The sequence below is a fragment of the Ascaphus truei genome, chromosome 2 (genome assembly GCF_040206685.1).
Source record: "Ascaphus truei isolate aAscTru1 chromosome 2, aAscTru1.hap1, whole genome shotgun sequence".
Lineage (NCBI taxonomy): Eukaryota > Metazoa > Chordata > Amphibia > Anura > Ascaphidae > Ascaphus > Ascaphus truei.
Window position 1 is genome coordinate 66,236,740 of NC_134484.1, and position 21,125 is coordinate 66,257,864.

Genomic DNA, 21,125 nt, shown 5'->3' on the forward strand with positions numbered 1-21,125 from the left:
CATGTCACTTCCCAGAATCCCTTGCTGCAGTGGGAGCTCTGTAAGCTGGGTGATAATGATGAAAAGCAGGGCTGCAAATCTGTCCAAGACATGCAAATGAGCACACAGTAATATTTCCATTTGATATATATCTATATCTATATCTATATCTATATATACACACACAATATACACGCCCTTTTTTTGTAGACCGGTATTACAAATGAACATGTTGAATTTCACATATCTTTAAATGAGCTCCCTAATCCACAGTGTTTCACTATTAACTTCAAATGAGGTGTGTATCAATTTCCTGGATGTCCTTATCAATACAGTGGATTCACGTTTGACAACCAATTTATACACGGAACCAACGGATTGTAACACTCCTATATGCCTTCGGTTTTCATTCAACTCCTCTGAAAAAGGGTTGACCCTATTCCCAGCTTGTCAGAGTTGCACACGTAGTTGATTCATCTGAACAGAGAACTTGACAAATGAATGCAATTGCAGAGAAATGTATAGCCATGGGATACAATAGAAAAGAAGCGTTGAACAAGTCACCAAGGCTTCATAGGAATGAATTACTAACTACTAAAGACAAACAGCAAGAGAATAGATTACCCTTCATTTCTAAATTTTCAAACATTTTGAATGGCCTCAAAAAGACTGTACTTGATAACTGCTAGAAACGGATACAAAACTTGCTCCAGATACGGAGCTTAATCTTCTTTTTAGATACAAAAGAAATAAAAATATGAACGACCTATTGGTGAAAGGAGATCCAACTGACAAGTACATCCAATTCTTTCCACAAACGTGTTTAAGCCCTCTTACTAAAGGATGCTTGGCATGTAGAGGGTACATGACATGCCGTAATGGTTTAATAACAACAGCCACACTATTTAAAGAGACTCATTCGGGCAAATCAATTCGGATAAAACATCATGTTACCGGTCAATCCTCTTCTGTCATTTAATGGATTTTTTTCCCCCAATGTGGACTTTTATATGTAGGCAAGACAGACAGGACCTTCGGAGGGAGAATGAATGAGCATAGATCCAGCATCCATCTTGCCTTCTGTAGTGGAACTACTGAGAAACCAGTTGCGAGACCCTTTTTAACTAAGGGACTAGTTGCCAACTAATGTTGGCAACATTACGCTACATGATTAAAGACTTTGTAGATACTCCGACATGAAGTGCAATGTGAAAAGTCTTCTCCTCCAACAGGCGATACAGTGGATTTTCGATCTTGACAGTGGCCCCACGGGGCCTCAAGGATGAACTGAGGCTTTCTTGTTTTACTGCACCGACACACTTTATTCGAGCAAATACCCGGTATGTACCTGGCAGATACCTGGAATGCGCCGCTCCTAACCTCTGGCAAGCCCCGTTGCATTTGCCTTCCCAGCCTGGGTTCATGCCTGGCTGATGGGCGGCTGATCTGTTAAATGATAATGATTAGGATTTAATAGGCTGCAATGCTTCACGTGTCTACCAGATGGCATAAATTCATGAATTGTAATGCAGTATATATATATATGTACTGTGCAGTATTGCAGCCAGCGGGAATAAAATGCTTCAATCCCTGCCGGAAAATAACTCAATGCACTCGGGCAGAAAACAGTCACAAACCTCAAAACACCCGGGTATACCCGAATTCGTGGGACTAGCCGAGCTCGAATAAAGTGTGTCGCCAGTGTATGTTCCAAAACATACAATCATTTATATCTAGAACTAGCAGTTCCAGTTATGAATACACTTGGTTATCTCCATTTAAATAGATATGACATATAAATGTGGTTCATACGATGTCTAGTGATTGTTTAAACCTTTTTGTATCAGCTTGACGTTTGCAATGAAATACTTTTGAATATTACGCTTATGCATCTTACATTTGTTTTTGGTTTTTCTTATACTGTATGGTAATCCTGATGTGTTGGATACATACTGCAGGCCCTATTTCAGGGGTCTCCAAACTCAGTCCTCAAGGGCCGCAAACAGGCCGGCTTTTATGGATATCCCTGTTTCAGCACATGTGGCTCAAGTTTGTTTTGAGTTTGGAGAAACCCAGGCCTATTTAATTAATATTCTGATTTGGATTTAGTTGCTGTAAGTGGATCCTGGATAATGACTTTGAATATTTGGGATTACACAGGTACTGTCCGTGGCGCCATTTTTGGGTTGCCAACAAGATCTAAAGTACACAACTGTAGTACTCTTCTTTCGGCCTTAGTCCACAGACCACAGTGCTGTCCGTAATATGTGGGGTCTGCTACGTGACTCAAGGCACTGTGTTCTTGTACTATATTTAATGCTCTAAAGATTTTGAATAACATAAACCAGCATAGGTTTACGTTAGCACAATCTAGGACATATGTTTATTAGAGGACAACATACTTTTTCTATTTTTATATATGAGACGATACTTATCTCTAATGGTCCAATGCAGCGTGTACCGCGTAATGATGGTGTTGGTATTAATTTAAAGTTGCATAATCTGGCACCACAACATTTCAACGGTTTCGTTTATATATTGTCCTATTGATTTGAGGGCTGCTACCATTCTCCAGTGGTCCAGTGCGTTGCAATGGCTTCCAGGTTTCATGAGGTTAGCTGCATTGCTTGGTGGCTATCCACTACACCAGACTATATCCATTTGCAGGTGCATTCTGATTTCCTTATGTTTGCTGCATTTTTCGGTGAGTATACATTATACCAGACCACATCCATTTTTGTTTGAGTCTAATTGCATCTATAGAGATTGGTGAGGTTGATAGGGCCATAGTTTGCATCCATGCACATAGAATTACGAATGCATGACGTATTTTACATTATACTGTAGTATCCGTCTACTTCAGTGGCTTATATTAATGATTGATTTAGGTTTCTTTGTTGCAGTCTTATGTCTAAGCGTAACATTGCACCGTTTATTCGTGTGTTTATTTGATACATTTAGCATGTTGAGTCTTTTTTGCTTTTGTTGCAGTCTTTATTGAGTTGTGTCAATGTTAGTTTTGTCTCTCGTTACATGCAGTGTTATTTTGAACACCGAGTTAAGACACTTTATATAACATTATATGACACCACATTTTTTTCTGATGTGTGTTTAAGAATTGCAATGATATGTTTGCCTAGCAATCACGTATTCAAATGGTGGCTTCGCCAACATGTGTTTTATTTCACGTGGACACACCCACTCTTCACCTTATTAAACAGCATACTTTACCTGTTTGAGTATCTTGATACTGGTCCAAGTTGTGGATCGAAACGTCAATCACTTATGTAATACATTTTGCACTTTATTATATCAAGTCCTCTGGAGTGCTGTTATGTTCTACCTTCCCTGGATGAACTTCATATACTATATACACAGACAGACACACACAGGTGACAATAATGTATTTCTATATGTTGCTGTTTCCATGGTAACCACATACTTTGGCGTATTTGCCGTCTTTCCCTACATGTTTTTTTTTTATTTTCTTCTTTACTTTTTAAGCAATTATGATGGTTCACTAGCCAAACGGATAAAAGTATAGAACAATAATTATCTGATAAATCATGAATTTAATGGAGTCCAGTAAAAAGCAAAACATTCATTTTTCACAGAAAACTAATTATGCAGAAATGTTACCTAAAGGGTCAATCATTTTAAGGAAACCAAATGCATCTGGCTTAAAAAAAATGATCCTGATGAATGGAGCAACTCCGTTAAAAGGGGTAAAATCACAAATCAACACAAAGAAAAACACGTTTTCTTGAAGGGCGCTATTTTTTTGGTTTCCAGTTGCAGCAGAAGAAACTTGAACTGTAAATCAAAATGTCTAATATCTGGTGTCCATTATTAGCCAAACGAGTACAAGTCGCCCCAGGTCTAGAGCATTATAGTTAAAGGGGAGATACCCAAAGCCGATCTTATGATCACATTTTGTATCGCCTCCTCCTGAAAAGATCGCAATGTGCTACAAGCATGGTCAACGTGGAACATTACATTGACTGACGCAAAAACGGTGCAAATAAACTACTCCGTATTTATCAAGAACACGATTCCATGGCATTCAATTGATTTGCTTTACTCTGATAAACCTTGTGCTTTTTGGAAACTGGTCTTGCCCAAATGTTACAGCTGGAACACTAAAATAATTAAGACTTCAATGACACCAAGAAGAATCAAACAAAAATACCTCTTTGCTCCAAGTTTGCCTTGATAGATGAAGACCGGAGTATGTTCCTATAAATGTCTATTTTTAATTTTAAGTCTGTGTATCAGCGTAATGGGAATTAGACTGCGCCACGTTGCAATCCCACATAGGTCCGCAGTGAAGTAGTGACATATCATGTACACCACCTCCATGTTCTGTGTCCAAGAAGGGCAGGACAAAGGAGGCAGTGAGGGAGCTCATGAGTGATTTTAAAGCTTCACTGTTTTTGGACACCAACATTGCATCCACAGGTCTGCCTAAACCCTTACATTTAGGTTCAGCTGCTTATTTTTTTTTTTTAGTTTGCAAGTGACAAGAGGGAGCACATTACTGCGGCAAAATATTGTATGTGAGAACCCATGTCCATGGGTTTAATTCCAGCCTCATCCACCGGGACAGAATACCAAACATTCCATTTTAAGCTCTTCAGTGCGCACACTAATTGTACTTTTATTCGTTTTGTTCACCAATGTGTATAAATGCTGTAAAATCGGAGAATTCGTATTATTTTAAACTAGGATATGTAATGATGATAGCCCCTACAGGAAATAGCACAGTTAATTACAAACCATTTCCAAATGTACTGTGTCCCCCTTTGGTGCTTTAACACATTGACTCCTTTATCACAAGTTTAGCACATTCCCACTGGTCCAGCACCTTTTTTGATTGTTTAGCAAGAACGGGACTTACCAGGCATATTAACAATTGTGTCCTTGCTGTGACTGGGTTGATCTTCGGTTTCTCCTTCCTTGAAGTTTCCTATTTCTCCATAGTATAGTGCAATTCCCAGCTGCATTATGCGTATGAACATAGGGAGTTGTTGATCAGTGAGAGAAAGTTTTAAACTTTCAACCAGTGTGTGAATCTAAATGGAAGAACATAAGACCCGGAAATCAAACAAAGTAATGCAGAGCATCCAAGTCCTCAAACAGTGGAAAGGTTAAATTAACCACACAATCTATTTAAAATGTTATTTGGAAATGAACGAAGATGTCATTCTTTACTTAGCAGCTCTCAAAGGACTTAAAAAAAAAAAACAAGGATTTAAAGCAGCAATCTCCCATAGAAACATGGAATCGCTTCACTTTCCATTTTACCATCTACTGAATAACCTGCAAGCCTCTTTGATCCTTGGCTTTCCTTTGTATTTAGGATAACTTTACGTCAAGCATTTACTGGATTAGACACAAGCCTTTACTGTTGGGAGGATATTACATGAAACCACCACCTTTGCTGTGAATCGGTCCTTCTTTCCCTGAGCCTGCCACCCCTAGCTTCAGAGCAGGAACTCTTGTTCTACCACTTCTTTCTCTGCAAAATACTTCCCTCCTGTACTTTGTTGAAATCTTGTATATATCCAAAAGTTGATATAATCTCCTCCCTGCACATAAGGTGCTTTAGTCTTTTTTCCCAGTTCTATGCTGTAGACCAGGAGTGCTCAACTTCAGTCATCAAGCACTCATCCCTTCCCCCCCAAACAGGATATCCCTGCTTCAGCACAGGTGGCTCAATCAGTGGCTCATGGTTCTGAAGCAGGGATATCCTGAAAACCTTACCTGTTGGAAGGGGTTGAGGACTGAAGTTGACCACCTCTGGTGTAGACCATGTACCATTTTAGTAGACCTTCTTTGCACCATCTCCAATTTATTTATGTCCTTCCGCATGATACGGTCCCTAGAACTGATCATTGTAATCTAGATGAGCTATTACCTATATTACCAATGATCTATCATGTGACACCACTACACCTATATTTCTGCTGCAAATATCTCTCCCTATACAACTTTGCATCCTGCTGGTTTTCCTCCATTGCTCACCTACGTTCAAGTCAGCTGAATTAATAACTCCCAGGCCCCTTTCCCCTGTAGTAGTTGACATTCTAGTGCCATAAATCCTTTATTAACCAATCTACCTAGAACATTAGTCATTCTGTTTACCTATCTAGTGTCTATCATGCTTTATATCTTTGTGTCATTTGCAAAAAGGAATACTTTCCCTTCCAGACCATCCACAAGAGCACGAAGGACATTAAACGAATGTCTTATCCATTCAACCATTTTAGAATCAAAACCGAAGTATTACAACTTGTATATCAGTCGTCTAGGTTGTATAGTCTCAAAGGCCGTGGTACAGTCTCAAAGGCCTCACTAAACTCACGATGCTCTACCATGGTCTTTTACATGAGTTACCCGGCTCAAAAAAACAAAACAATTAGGTTTGTTTGACATGATCTCGCCACAGCAAATCAATGCTACCTGGGATCTTGGAAGTTGCTGGACTTTAGAAAGTGAACAATTCTTTCTATCCGCAGCGTTTCCACTCGTTTCCCCACTACAGACGTCCTGGCCTGCAGTTTCTTGCCTCTTCCCCAATTACACTTTTTGGGACGTGGGACAACACTTGGCTCTTTCCACTTCACCTGGAACTAGTGACTGGTTAAATAGTTCCGTTAATAGTTAACATGAGGGGAGTTCCCAGCACTCCAAAAAATTATACGATGGCAACAATGATTGTCAGAAAAATTTAATATTTTATAGTTTGAAATTTCATATAACAGACATCCATATGTACACACAGACAATAATGTGAGTTAAATATCAAAATAAAGAAATGCAAAAAATTGCAACAGGTGCCACAGGATACATACAGCGGATATATATCTCAGTCTGTCCTGCACATACTATTGATTGATTCAAGAGATTTACATTGATACACCACTTACATAGGATTTTAGTAGCACCCCGTCAGGACTTTGTTCCTATTTTTCTCTTACGGTTCAGTGAGCATGAACATCTCTCAGGTTCTGCTTTCATGACCATGATTTATTCATAGCATTAAATCAATACTATTATCCATTTCCCATAATTGTGCGTTTCTTTATAAAGTGACTAATCACTTACCTTAATGACGGACGGCATTTTAGAGTTCAGGCTGTCATATGTGAAGTGCAGGCGAGTTCGGAAGGAGCACTTGTACAGCAATGGGTCTTGGTAAAATTCAATTTTCCCACTTGCATTTCTCTTGTCAAGGCAAACCGTACAGTCCGAAAAGTTAATCACTTTCCTGAGAACCAGCTCAGTTGCTGAAAAAAATTTAACAAAATGGTGACTAAACAAAATCCATGGTAACAGCAGCATAGCAGTCACCCATAGAAAGATGCATTCTGCTGAGAGAGATTCTCTGCAAAATCTAACATTTTATCACTGGAAAAGAAATTCAAGCAAAACCCTTAAAGATAGAGCAGAATTAGGCCACAACAGAAGCTAATGTCAATAAATACTCTCAAAATAAAGATGACTAGCTGAAATGGGCAGGGAAAGATCTGTATAATGTTATATATATATATATATATATATATATATATATATATATATATATATATATATATATATATATATATATATATATATATATATATCTCTTAAATATAACCTGGAACATACTTTAAAATGAGATGTGCGTTACGTTGTATTTTTCCTGGTATAAACAGATTTTAAAGATTCAAATTCTATTTGGACTGGTTCCACCCCAGACAAGTGCCAACCTCGCCACCTGTACTAGTGTATCAACTCGGTTCTATAGTGTGGCACAAGCAAATCTGCAGATATCAGACAAGGTCAAAGCAAAACCAAAGTCCTTTACAAATCGTGGGACAACAAACGTATCTTTTCTGCATCAATTATTGTAAGCAAATAACGAGCTGAAAAGGGTGTTCGGAATCAGAAATGGGTGTGTCAGGGGAGTGATCTAACAAGCTGCTTTCGTATTGGATTTCACACATTTTTATGGTAAAATGTATAATGTCCGTATAAGCCAACCCTAAATACCCTTTTCAAGGAGTACTTTGGTTAAAACTGAAATATAAATTATTGTTACTTGCGTGAAATTAGGGGATCATGGGTATAATTAAATTCACGTCTTAATAAAAATATTCTGAATGAAAGAGTAGGACACCATTAAAGTCAATAACACTAGTGATTCTAGAAGATAGATGATATTCCAACAAATGAGCACCAAAGGAGGACCCACTCGAGATGCAAGTAATTGAAATGCATGCCAGTTGTGTCTACTCACCAGAGATATCCATGAATGCTCGGTCCCAAAACTCATCTACAGTGTAACATTCCGCACAGGTGATATTGACGGATAGAACTATATCATCTTCAACATACTTTAAGATTAGGTTGTTCACCACAATGTTGACATTATTGACAACGCGTCTAATTAAACTCTGGACGTAACCTGCAAGACAGCAAGTACGGTATAGTTAAGTTGGTTCTGTTTATTCAACATTAAAACCCCATTCATCAAGAACCAAAACAAACCACATTTTATAGGACATGCTACTTTGTTATTTTCTTTAATACTCATGCATGCGAGACCACATCTGATCTTTTATTTGCTACGATTAATTACACTGGTCTACTTCAGGGAAAATGTAAATAGGCCGTCTGTAACCAATAATACATTTATGTTTTTCATATATGCATACAACAGTGGTATTGTTGCTTGTTACGTACACAGAACTCATATACAAATATTTGAGTAATTCATATTCACTGACCACCCTTCTGAGGCTGCTTGTTTCATGACAATAACATTTTCAGGCACTACATTAGGGTGACTAATAAAAAATAAAAATAGTGTATTTAAATATCATTTTTTCAAAGATAGTTTGCTAGCTTGATAAAAATTAATCCTGAAAAGGAGCGCCTTCCCCCCTCCCCCCCCCCCACACTCTTACTACCAGCTTGGTAGTTTAAAACAAGAAAGGCAGATTAAGGGTTAAGTGAGAATTCTGCTTTTAAGGGGATTAAAAACAAACACAAATAATTTCCAAAGAAACAAAAAAGTTCAAGTTTAGGTATACTTTGAGCAGCTGTTCTATGCTAAACTTTTTGTTGTTATTGTTGCTTTTGTGCCCATATTTTCAACCCGGTGATCAGACTGCACCTTGGCAATTTGGGCAATAGGTAAAGGTTACATTTTTGGCAAAAATTGTAAAGAAGTACATGAAATAGAAAGACTATCCCCAAATGACAACCTGTGTGGTGGGTAAAGGATTGGAGTAGCAAAAATGTCTGAACAGACTTCTCCCAAAAATGATACTGCATGTTCGATGCTCTTAAATCCTCCCTTTAAAATCAGTGATGTGAAGTTAGATAGTTTATTTGTTGGCTTTCTAGCATCAGAAAAAATAATTCGGAGGCGCTTTTCAGTTGTCTTGGACAACATTATGGTCAAGGTGGCTCTCAAACCTCCATACATGTGCTGCATGCAGGTAAGTGGGAAGTGGGGGTGCACGCACCCCCCCACATGCTCCCTTCTCACCATGCTTTCCCCCCACATTCTCCATGCTCTCCTACACATGCTCCCTCCTCACCATACTCTCCACTCACCCTTATTGTCTCTTACTGCCCATCCCTCACCATAATCTACCCCCACTCCACAGGGGCTTGCCTGAGGATTAGGACATTATGTGTTGACTAAATTCTGGTTAGGCCTAGCTTCCATTGTAAGACCGCTGGGGTAGCCCCTTCAGGCAGGGTTTTTAGGGTGCCAAGGCAGAGCCTAGAGTGGGAAGCACCGAGGCAGAGTGTGTGCTGCTGACCAGGCAGAACGGGCTCCTAATCAGTCAGGGCCCTGCTGCACATATGGTAATATCGCGTGTGTGCATGTAATATTATATATGTAATACAGACACACGTACCCTTATACACTTTTGGATACCCGACATCCAAAACCTATGCCTAACTAGGTGTACTTTATAGGAACAAATCCTCCCTAAGTCTGCAGGTCAGAAAGCGTATCGCACAGCAGATGTCACTGCTATATGGGGGTATAGTATATGGCACAGCACCCCAAACTCACCTTAGCAAACTTGATACCCTCTACAATTCAATATGCCGTTTTGTTCTCTAATGCAACTACAACACACATCACTGCGAAATGCTCAAAGAACTAGATTGGTCATCACTTGAGTCTATGCGCAAAGTTCATCTTTCCTGTCTTACCTTCAAATACTTTCTGGGCAAGCTGCCCACCTATCTGAACAAGCTCCTCACCCCTACCACATGCAGAACGTATCATCTGAGATCTGACTCCAAAAGACTGTTCATGTCCCAAGGTTCAGCAAAGAATCCGGCCGCTCCTCCTCTTATCGTGCATCACAAAACTGGAACAATCTGCTGGAGACTCTCACAGCCACCACCAGTCTAAGTTCTTTCAAAACTAAAACTGTCTCACATTTTGATCTGGACTTTAACTGTTACATAAGCCTAAAACATATATTATATTTAACTGCGCATGCAATGTCTTTTATATAATTTATAACCCTGTTCACTTAATGTAACTACGTATTTGTAACCATGTATTTGTCATCATACCTCTATGCCCAGGAGTTTCTTGAGATCGAGAGGTACCTATCAATGTATCACTTCCTGGTAAAACATTTGATCAATAAAGGAAATAAATAGAGAACAGAAGACCACCATACTCTCTAGATGTAATAGAGTAATAAAAATAAAATCAGTTTAATCCATCCAAAAAGTTAAACTAATGCAACGTTTCAAACCACACCGCCTTTGTCTAGCACATGTGTGGTAGTCTTCTCTATCATTTTGGAACTGTTGAGGTTCCCCGATTCGGCTGCTGGCACCACACGAAGACTAGTAATGACATGATATTATTATTTGAGATTTTTGTATGCTTTAGAGCAGGGGTGCTCAAACCTTTTGCCCTGCGCCCCACTGCCTGCTCTCCCCCTGTGCTCGCGCCCTCCCCTTACCTTTTCTGAAGCGTCAAATGACGCAGGGGGTCATGTAACATCACCCGCGGAGTCATTTGATGATGAAGACGCCCAAGTCAAGGTAAGTGAAGTTACAGAGGCCTCGCGTGGACCCCGGCATTTCATTTAAATGCCTTAGGGAAGAGTGCAGGGCCTCTGTAACCGCCGCGCCCCCCAGAAAACTTTTAAAATTCATACAAAAGCAATTGACAAGCATTAATATGGAGACTTTCCTGCCATGCAGTATAATGATGAAGACATAGGTTCAACGTTACAGGCCCCACAAATCCTTTTTCAAATCCACTTTGAGGACTTGAAAAGGTTGTCCTCATGTTTTTGTCATACTTACATGTTGTACGCTCCTCTGCATGGTAGGTTTACAAATACGCTATTTCAGAAATTGCAGAACAGAGTGCACCCCATGTTGTCAGATTCGGGGTACACATGTGTATGTCTGTAAAGCACCCCAATCAAAGTCGTTCCAGCAAACCTGGCTGCAGGACAAACTGGTAGTATAAATGCAGTACTTATTTTAAGGGGGATAAAATAATGAAGCTCACCAACCTTACAGTACCTTGCATTCAGGTCAGAAATAAAATCAGTACATACCACAACTAAATTCATATTTTCTTTATATTTGAAAGTACTGTATTACATTTTCCATATATTTAACAAAATACAGCGAATATACATTGACATCTTTGAGCCAGAATCCTATAGTAACTATATAGCCCATTGCCATCTCCACATCATGACCAATACTTGTGTTAAAATAAAAGTTCTAAGTGAACTAATTAATGAAGAACTTTTTCTTCATCCAATTATGAGACAAACAAATGTATCTGCTATTGTAGAAGTTGTCTGTCATCTTACACCTAATCCATAGGGAAGAAGCCCATTTATATCTGCTTAACTGTAAGATGGTTAGAAAAACAAACGCACACATTCTCAGTAAAGTGTAAATAGCTCATCAGTGAAATACAGGAAAGAAATGTTATACTACCGATGTTCAAATTTTCCTGTATACGGAAAGTATTAAGCACTATTAGCTGGTGCAATTATTATATAGAAATAAACAGACAACTGCACTTTAACAGATGTACCGTAGTGCTGACCTTCCTCTAGGTAGTTAAGAAAATATTTTGCCTGTACAACGTCTTGTGACTTTTGTTTGACAAAGTTATCAAGATTAACCTCTTTATTCTCCGGAGAGCTTGGGCTGCATTGTCTAGTTATATTTCCAACATCTCTGTGGCAGTGAAGGGTTTAAAGGTGCATTTAAGACATGACCAAATCAGACTCGTGTCAGTAATATGTTTAATGGGTTAAACACAAGGTCATTGCTGCCTTCTATAAAAAGAAAACTAGACAGGGATTTTTTTTAAATATTTGCAAAACGTTATTCTGGCAATATGGAAGAAAAGAAAATATATAGCTTCTGTGTTCAAAGAAATATATTCCCTATAAGTTACTCATTATTATATTTACACATCTATGCTCATGCAAATACCATGACGAATGTGATAATAAAAAACACACATACAAATACATATATATAACATCACGTGATAAAACGGTCAAGAATTAAACAGCAAAAAAATTATGTATTTTAGTCCATATAACAAATGGAGGAATATGCTGAATTCATCCGGCAGTCAATTTGCCTGGAGTGCTGTTTAGCTTCAAAAACAGAGGGAGTCCACTTAAAGGGTAAAAATGCTTTTAAGTACATACTTCTGTCCCAGTGTCAACTACTAACAGCTTCCCAATGCTTTTCATTAGTGTCATGTACTGCACACCTGTGAGCACATGACCTACACATACAGGACAAGGGTTACTACACAGCTATCAGGTCCACTTCTTATTCATTTGATGGGACCTTTATGAAGGTGATCTCCCCTCAATCCATACCAATATACCATCTGTCATGGACAGCACACTTGTGAGTACATGATTTAGATATGCAACCAGGGTTAATACACAAGGCTAAACTAGCCAACTTGCCTTTCTCCTGCGTTAGGTACTTTAAATTAATTAATATTTACCCCTTACTCTATTGTAATCAATCATATCTATACGCTGCCACCAACCAAGAAATATCAAATAAAATTATGTGCAGAGTCTAAGGTCCTTGTTTATTAAAGAAAAAACTATGCACAGAACACACAAATCTGTTGTAGCAAAATGTGTACAAAAATGTACTTTACTCTCTTTAATCTTGTCTGTAACGGTTACATACGCCTATAATATATACAGCTAAACCCCGTTATAGCACGGTCCTCGGGGGCCACCCGATCCGACCGCACTAGAACCGGGGTCGCGCTAATTTTTTTTAAAAATGTCCGCCGCGCGCCTGATCGGGCGGGAGGGAGTAAGGAGGGAAGGAAGGAAGAGGTGGCCGGAAGCCCTACACGTCCCCTAGCAACGGCGAGTCCATCCGCAACCTGCTCCTTACCTCCCACCACCGGCATCCATTTCCTCCCCCCGAGGCCTCCACACCTACCGGCCCTCCGCGGCATAGCCGACGCGGCCCTCCGAGTCCCAGCCTGCTCCTCACTCACCCCCCCCCTCCTCCCGACAACCCCCCCCCCTCCTCCCGACACCCCCCCGGTGCTGTGAGCAGTGTGCAGTGAGTGTGTGTGCAGTGTGTGCAGCGTAGAGTGTGTGCAGCGTAGAGTGTGCGCAGCGTAGAGTGTGCGCAGCGTAGAGTGTGCGCAGCGTAGAGTGTGCGCAGCGTAGAGTGTGCGCAGCGTAGAGTGTGCAGTGAGAGTGTGTGCAGTGAGAGTGTGTGCAGTGAGTGTGTGCAGTGTGCAGTGAGAGTGAGTGCTGGGAGTGTGTGCAGTAAGAGTGTGTGCAGTAAGAGTGTGTGCAGTGAGTGTGTGCAGTAAGAGTGTGCAGTAAGAGTGTGTGCAGTGAGTGTGTGCAGTGTAGAGTGTGTGTGCAGTGTAGAGTGTGTGCAGTGTACAGTGTGCAGTGAGAGTGTGTGCAGTGAGTGCTGGGAGTGTGTGCAGTGAGTGTGTGCAGTGAGTGTGTGCAGTGAGTGTGTGCAGTGAGAGTGTGTGCAGTGAGAGTGTGTGCAGTGAGAGTGTGTGCAGTGAGAGTGTGTGCAGTGAGAGTGTGTGCAGTGAGTGCTGGGAGTGTGTGCAGTGAGAGTGTGTGCAGTGAGAGTGTGTAGTGAGAGTGTGTGCAGTGTGTGCTGGGAGTGTGTGCAGTGTGTGCTGGGAGTGTGTGCAGTGTGTGCTGGGAGTGTGTGCAGTGCAGTGTGTGCAGTGCAGTGTGTGCAGTGCAGTGTGTGCAGTGCAGTGTGTGCAGTGCAGTGTGCGCAGTGCAGTGTGCGCAGTGTAGAGTGTGTGCAGTGTACAGTGTGCAGTGAGAGTGTGTGCAGTGAGTGCTGGGAGTGTGTGCAGTGAGTGCTGGGAGTGTGTGCAGTGAGTGCTGGGAGTGTGTGCTGGGAGTGTGTGCAGTGTGCAGTGAGAGTGTGTGCAGTGAGAGTGTGTGCAGTGAGAGTGTGTGCAGTGTGCAGTGTGCAGTGAGAGTGAGTGCTGGGAGTGTGTGCAGTGTGCTGTGAGCAGTGTGCTGTGAGCAGTGAGTGTGCAGTGTAGAGTGTGTGCAGTGTAGAGTGTGTGCAGTGTAGAGTGTGTGCAGTGTAGAGTGTGCAGTGAGAGTGTGTGCAGTGAGAGTGTGTGCAGTGAGTGCTGGGAGTGTGTGCAGTGTGCAGTGAGAGTGAGTGCTGGGAGTGTGTGCAGTAAGAGTGTGTGCAGTGAGTGTGTGCAGTAAGAGTGTGTGCAGTGAGTGTGTGCAGTGTAGAGTGTGTGCAGTGTAGAGTGTGTGCAGTGTAGAGTGTGTGCAGTGTAGAGTGTGTGCAGTGTAGAGTGTGTGCAGTGTAGAGTGTGTGCAGTGTAGAGTGTGTGCAGTGTAGAGTGTGTGCAGTGTACAGTGTGCAGTGAGAGTGTGTGCAGTGAATGCTGGGAGTGTGTGCAGTGAGTGTGTGCAGTGAGTGCAGTGAGTGTGTGCAGTGAGTGTGTGCAGTGAGTGTGTGCAGTGTAGAGTGTGCAGTGAGAGTGTGTGCAGTGAGTGCTGGGAGTGTGTGCAGTGAGTGTGTGCAGTGAGTGTGTGCAGTGAGTGCAGTGAGTGTGTGCAGTGAGTGTGTGCAGTGAGTGCAGTGAGTGTGTGCAGTGAGTGTGTGCAGTGAGTGTGTGCAGTGAGTGTGTGCAGTGAGTGTGCAGTGAGTGTGCAGTTTTGAGTGTGTGCAGTGAGAGTGTGTGCAGTGAGTGCTGGGAGTGTGTGCAGTGTGCAGTGAGAGTGAGTGCTGGGAGTGTGTGCATTAAGAGTGTGTGCAGTGAGTGTGTGCAGTAAGAGTGTGTGCAGTGAGTGTGTGCAGTGTAGAGTGTGTGCAGTGTACAGTGTGCAGTGAGAGTGTGTGCAGTGAGTGCTGGGAGTGTGTGCAGTGAGTGTGTGCAGTGAGTGCAGTGAGTGTGTGCAGTGAGTGTGTGCAGTGAGTGTGTGCAGTGAGTGTGTGCAGTGAGTGTGTGCAGTGAGAGTGTGTGCAGTGAGTGCTGGGAGTGTGTGCAGTGAGAGTGTGTGCAGTGAGAGTGTGTGCAGTGTGTGCTGGGAGTGTGTGCAGTGTGTGCTGGGAGTGTGTGCAGTGTGTGCTGGGAGTGTGTGCAGTGTGTGCTGGGAGTGTGTGCAGTGTGTGCAGTGCAGTGTGCGCAGTGCAGTGTGCGCAGTGCAGTGTGCGCCACACTGCACAGTGTAGTGTGTGTGCAGTGTACAGTGTGCAGTGAGAGTGTGTGCAGTGAGTGCTGGGAGTGTGTGCAGTGAGTGCTGGGAGTGTGTGCAGTGAGTGCTGGGAGTGTGTGCTGGGAGTGTGTGCAGTGTGCAGTGAGAGTGTGTGCAGTGAGAGTGTGTGCAGTGAGAGTGTGTGCAGTGTGCAGTGAGAGTGAGTGCTGGGAGTGTGTGCAGTGTGCAGTGAGAGTGAGTGCTGGGAGTGTGTGCAGTGTGCTGGGAGTGTGTGCAGTGTGCTGTGAGCAGTGTGCTGTGAGCAGTGTGCAGTGAGTGTGCAGTGTGCAGTGTGTGCAGTGTAGAGTGTGTGCAGTGTAGAGTGTGTGCAGTGTAGAGTGTGTGCAGTGTAGAGTGTGCAGTGAGAGTGTGTGCAGTGATAGTGTGTGCAGTGAGAGTGTGTGCAGTGAGTGCTGGGAGTGTGTGCAGTGTGCAGTGAGAGTGAGTGCTGGGAGTGTGTGCAGTAAGAGTGTGTGCAGTGTAGAGTGTGTGCAGTGAGTGTGTGCAGTGTAGAGTGTGTGCAGTGTAGTGTGTGCAGTGTAAAGTGTGTGCAGTGTACAGTGTGCAGTGAGAGTGTGTGCAGTGAGTGCTGGGAGTGTGTGCAGTGAGTGCAGTGAGTGTGTGCAGTGAGTGTGTGCAGTGAGTGTGTGCAGTGTAGAGTGTGTGCAGTGTAGAGTGTGTGCAGTGTAGAGTGTGTGCAGTGTAGAGTGTGTGCAGTGTAGAGTGTGTGCAGTGTAGAGTGTGTGCAGTGTAGAGTGTGTGCAGTGAGAGTGTGTGCAGTGAGTGCTGGGAGTGTGTGCAGTGAGTGCTGGGAGTGTGTGCAGTGAGTGTGTGCAGTGAGTGCAGTGAGTGCAGTGAGTGTGTGCAGTGAGTGTGCAGTGAGTGTGCAGTGAGTGTGCAGTGAGTGTGCAGTGTAGAGTGTGTGCAGTGTAGAGTGTGTGCAGTGTAGAGTGTGCAGTGAGAGTGTGCAGTGAGAGTGTGTGTGCAGTGAGAGTGTGTGCAGTGAGAGTGTGTGCAGTGAGTGCTGGGAGTGTGTGCAGTGTGCAGTGGGAGTGAGTGCTGGGAGTGTGTGCAGTAAGAGTGTGTGCAGTGAGTGTGTGCAGTAAGAGTGTGTGCAGTGAGTGTGTGCATTAAGAGTGTGTGCAGTGTACAGTGTGCAGTGAGAGTGTGTGCAGTGAGTGCTGGGAGTGTGTGCAGTGAGTGTGTGCAGTGAGTGCAGTGAGTGTGTGCAGTGAGTGTGTGCAGTGAGTGCAGTGAGTGTGTGCAGTGAGTGTGTGCAGTGAGTGTGTGCAGTGAGTGTGTGCAGTGAGTGTGTGCAGTGAGTGTGTGCAGTGAGAGTGTGTGCAGTGAGAGTGTGTGCAGTGAGAGTGTGTGCAGTGAGTGCTGGGAGTGTGTGCAGTGAGAGTGTGTGCAGTGAGAGTGTGTGCAGTGTGTGCTGGGAGTGTGTGCAGTGTGTGCTGGGAGTGTGTGCAGTGTGTGCTGGGAGTGTGTGCAGTGTGTGCTGGGAGTGTGTGCAGTGTGTGCTGGGAGTGTGTGCAGTGTGTGCTGGGAGTGTGTGCAGTGTGTGCTGGGAGTGTGTGCAGTGTGTGCAGTGTGTGCAGTGTGTGCAGTGCAGTGTGTGCAGCACAGTGTGTGCAGTGCAGTGCGCGCAGTGCAGTGCGCGCAGTGCAGTGTGCGCAGTGCAGAGTGTGCGCAGTGTAGAGTGTGTGCAGTGTACAGTGTGCAGTGAGTGTGTGCAGTGAGTGCTGGGAGTGTGTGCAGTGAGTGCTGGGAGTGTGTGCAGTGAGTGCTGGGAGTGTGTGCTGGGAGTGTGTGCAGTGTGCAGTGAGAGTGTGTGCAGTAAGAGTGTGTGCAGTGAGAGTGTGTGCAGTGAGAGTGTGTGCAGTGAGTGTGTGCAGTGAGAGTGTGTGCAGTGAGAGTGTGTGCAGTGTGCAGTGAGAGTGAGTGCTGGGAGTGTGTGCAGTGTGCAGTGAGAGTGAGTGCTGGGAGTGTGTGCAGTGTGCTGTGAGCAGTGTGCTGTGAGCAGTGTGCTGTGAGCAGTGTGCTGTGAGCAGTGTGCAGTGAGCAGTGAGCAGTGTGCAGTGAGTGTGCAGTGAGTGTGCAGTGTACAGTGTGTGCAGTGTAGTGTGTGTGCAGTGAGAGTGTGTGCAGTGAGAGTGTGTGCAGTGAGAGTGTGTGCAGTGAGAGTGTGTGCAGTGAGAGTGTGTGCAGTGAGTGCTGGGAGTGTGTGCAGTGTGCAGTGAGAGTGAGTGCTGGGAGTGTGTGCAGTAAGAGTGTGTGCAGTGAGTGTGTGCAGTAAGAGTGTGTGCAGTAAGAGTGTGTGCAGTGTAGAGTGTGTGCAGTGTACAGTGTGCAGTGAGAGTGTGTGCAGTGAGTGCTGGGAGTGTGTGCAGTGAGTGTGTGCAGTGAGTGCAGTGAGTGTGTGCAGTGAGTGTGTGCAGTGAGTGTGCAGTGAGTGTGCAGTGTAGAGTGTGTGCAGTGTAGAGTGTGTGCAGTGTAGAGTGTGTGCAGTGTAGTGTGCAGTGAGAGTGTGTGCAGTGTAGTGTGCAGTGAGAGTGTGTGCAGTGAGAGTGTGTGCAGTGAGTGCTGGGAGTGTGTGCAGTGTGCAGTGAGAGTGAGTGCTGGGAGTGTGTGCAGCAAGAGTGTGTGCAGTGAGTGTGTGCAGTGTAGAGTGTGTGCAGTGTACAGTGTGCAGTGAGAGTGTGTGCAGTGAGTGCTGGGAGTGTGTGCAGTGAGTGCAGTGTGTGCAGTGAGTGCAGTGAGTGCAGTGTGTGCAGTGAGTGCAGTGTGTGCAGTGAGTGCAGTGTGTGCAGTGAGTGCAGTGTGTGCAGTGAGTGTGTGCAGTGAGAGTGTGTGCAGTGAGAGTGTGTGCAGTGAGAGTGTGTGCAGTGAGAGTGTGTGCAGTGAGAGTGTGTGCAGTGAGAGTGTGTGCAGTGAGAGTGTGTGCAGTGAGAGTGTGTGCAGTGAGAGTGTGTGCAAAAAAATTGAGAAAAAAATGTAAATTTTTTTTTTTTTTTTAAACGGGAGCCACGTGAAAATTGCGTTATAACAGGTCGCGCTATAACGGGGTTCAGCTGTATTATCTTTAACTGTGCATGCAATGTCTTGTATATAATGTATAAACCTGCTCACTTAATGTAACTATGTTTTTGTAACCATGTATTTGTCATCATTACTCTATGCCCAGGACATACTTGAAAACGAGAGGTAACTCTCAATGTATTACTTCCTGGTAAAACATTTTATAAATATAAAATATAAGAATGTCACTATGTAAAGTAATATATCCCCAAAGAAACCTTTCAAGGCACTCTACTCTCACATGACCATGTAAGCAGTGGTATTGTCCATTTAACACTATTATTGTATCCTACCACATTTATATATTGTTGCACTATGTATGCATTTCTTTTTATATTCCATACATGAACTTGTGCTTCCCGAACACCATATTTGGGAATATGGAACATTGAGACCAATTTTTAAGTCATGTTGTTCTAAACCCACTGACATATTTGAATGGCATCTGCTTGGTCCATTGGTGAGAATGACTATTCTTATTTTCTTTTAGGGTTTTTTTTTTTTTTTGTGCTTTATTCCTTTTATGGATTGTACCATTATTGTTGAAAATAATTATTTTTTATTACTTAAATCTACCTGCATGTATATTTGATTCGGTTTCTTCTTTTTTCTTTGGCACAGTTGTCTGTATGCCTGATATTACAATGTACTTATTTTGGTCCATCTTTGCTCTGTCCATTAATAGTTTGTTAGACCATTTTTTTCTTTTTACTCTTGGTCTGTTGCAAACCTTTTTCACCACTAGGGGATAACCTTTTTGGAGTCTATGGGACTCCTACAAACCCGGGCCGCGGTTTTACACATCTTTGTTGGCTTTCACTCTGGAGGTATATATACACTAGTTTATTGCACTGTATTCTTATCTTGATAAAGGTCCGTGTTTTCAGTAACTCGTTACAATTTTTCAATTAATTGTAAATTTCATTGTACAATTAATCCAAGACCTGAAAGGGCCTGTTACCTTCCATCATTTACATGCATACATAGGCATCCCCTTATTCTGAAGTTGGAGCTGACAAGTTTGACAATAATAACCCTACCTGCCCTCACCCCCCTATTCATAATCCTTACAGAAACGTAAATAACAAAAAATGTCAGGCTTTCAAAAAAACTTTAAACTTGTCTACTTTTTTAAACCCCATTTCAAACATCTAATAATAATAATATGTTTTTGTATAGCGCTGCTAGTTTAACGTAGCGCTTTACAGAGACATTTTGCAGGCACAGGTCCCTGCCCTGTGGAGCTTACAATCTATTTTTTTTTGGTGCCTGAGGCACAGGGAGATAAAGTGACTTGCCCAAGGTCACAAGGAGCCGACACCGGGAATTGAACCAGGCTCCCCTGCTTCAAACTCAGTGCCAGTCAGTGTCGTTACTCACTGAACCACTCCCTCTAGTTTAATTCTATAAACCCTTTGGGTTCCCTGAGATGCAGCCACCACCTCATGGGGTCTGGCTCAGTGACACCGTGGCTACATCATAAAATGCCCACTTATCTCTCTAGGGGGTGATCGCCTCCTGCACAGGATTAGATTGACAATGAAGTGGAACGGAAGAACTCCTCCCCTTCCGTCATCCGTGAAAGAGCGATCATGTGACTGCGGCCCCTCTGGCACTCAAGAGGGGTTAAACCTATCACTGCCATTATTTAATTTGGGTATGAACTGGCACTGCACCTTTAAAATGAGGGGTCCCTGTTACATGAGAGGGGGGGGCGATATTTTTGAAATCCACTTTTTTTCCATCGTCTTACTTAAACAGTAATACTACATAAAGGGACATTTTTGCCGTTCTGATTTCTTTGGATATCAAAATTTATTTATAGGGTCATAACACTAAAATAATTTTTTAATAACTTGTACATGATCAGGAAGCTTTTAAAAGCTCACTCCATTTCACCTCCACACTCATGGGAACCTCCATACAGTTTGATTGTGACAAATCTAATACAGAGTGCTTTTCCTGGTAATGTACAGGTTAATAAGAGCTTCAATCAGACTTAGAACTATGCAACTAATTTTGACAGATTTATTATAAATCATTCTTCCTGGTAATGTACAGGTTATTAAGAATTTATTTTAGTATTAAGACCCTTGAGATGTGGTCTGCCTTGAAGGGGAACAATGGCTTACAACACTTTGGCCAAAGGTTTAAACTCAAAGACCATTTTATTCAAACAATATCTATATATATATATATCTATATATATATAGATATATATATATATAGGCACTGTACCGTACCATGTATCTGTGTTAATGGATGTAGCACTGAGCTCTGTCTGTGTTTCAT

At 42.8% G+C, this 21,125-nt stretch overlaps 1 protein-coding gene across 7 annotated transcripts in view; it reads right to left on the reverse strand.

Annotated features, from left to right (window-relative positions):
• VPS13B (vacuolar protein sorting 13 homolog B) overlaps positions 1–21,125 on the reverse strand; it is a 1,123,013-nt gene that overhangs the window by 1,014,575 nt on the left and 87,313 nt on the right. For all 7 annotated transcript variants that reach the window (XM_075582636.1, XM_075582637.1, XM_075582642.1 and 4 more), the window contains exons 5-7: positions 8,261–8,428; positions 7,087–7,268; positions 4,877–5,051 (exon numbers count right to left, since the gene is read on the reverse strand). In XM_075582636.1, coding sequence (XP_075438751.1) covers positions 4,877–5,051; positions 7,087–7,268; positions 8,261–8,428 — 525 coding nt within the window. The remainder of the gene's footprint in view (positions 1–4,876; positions 5,052–7,086; positions 7,269–8,260; positions 8,429–21,125) is intronic.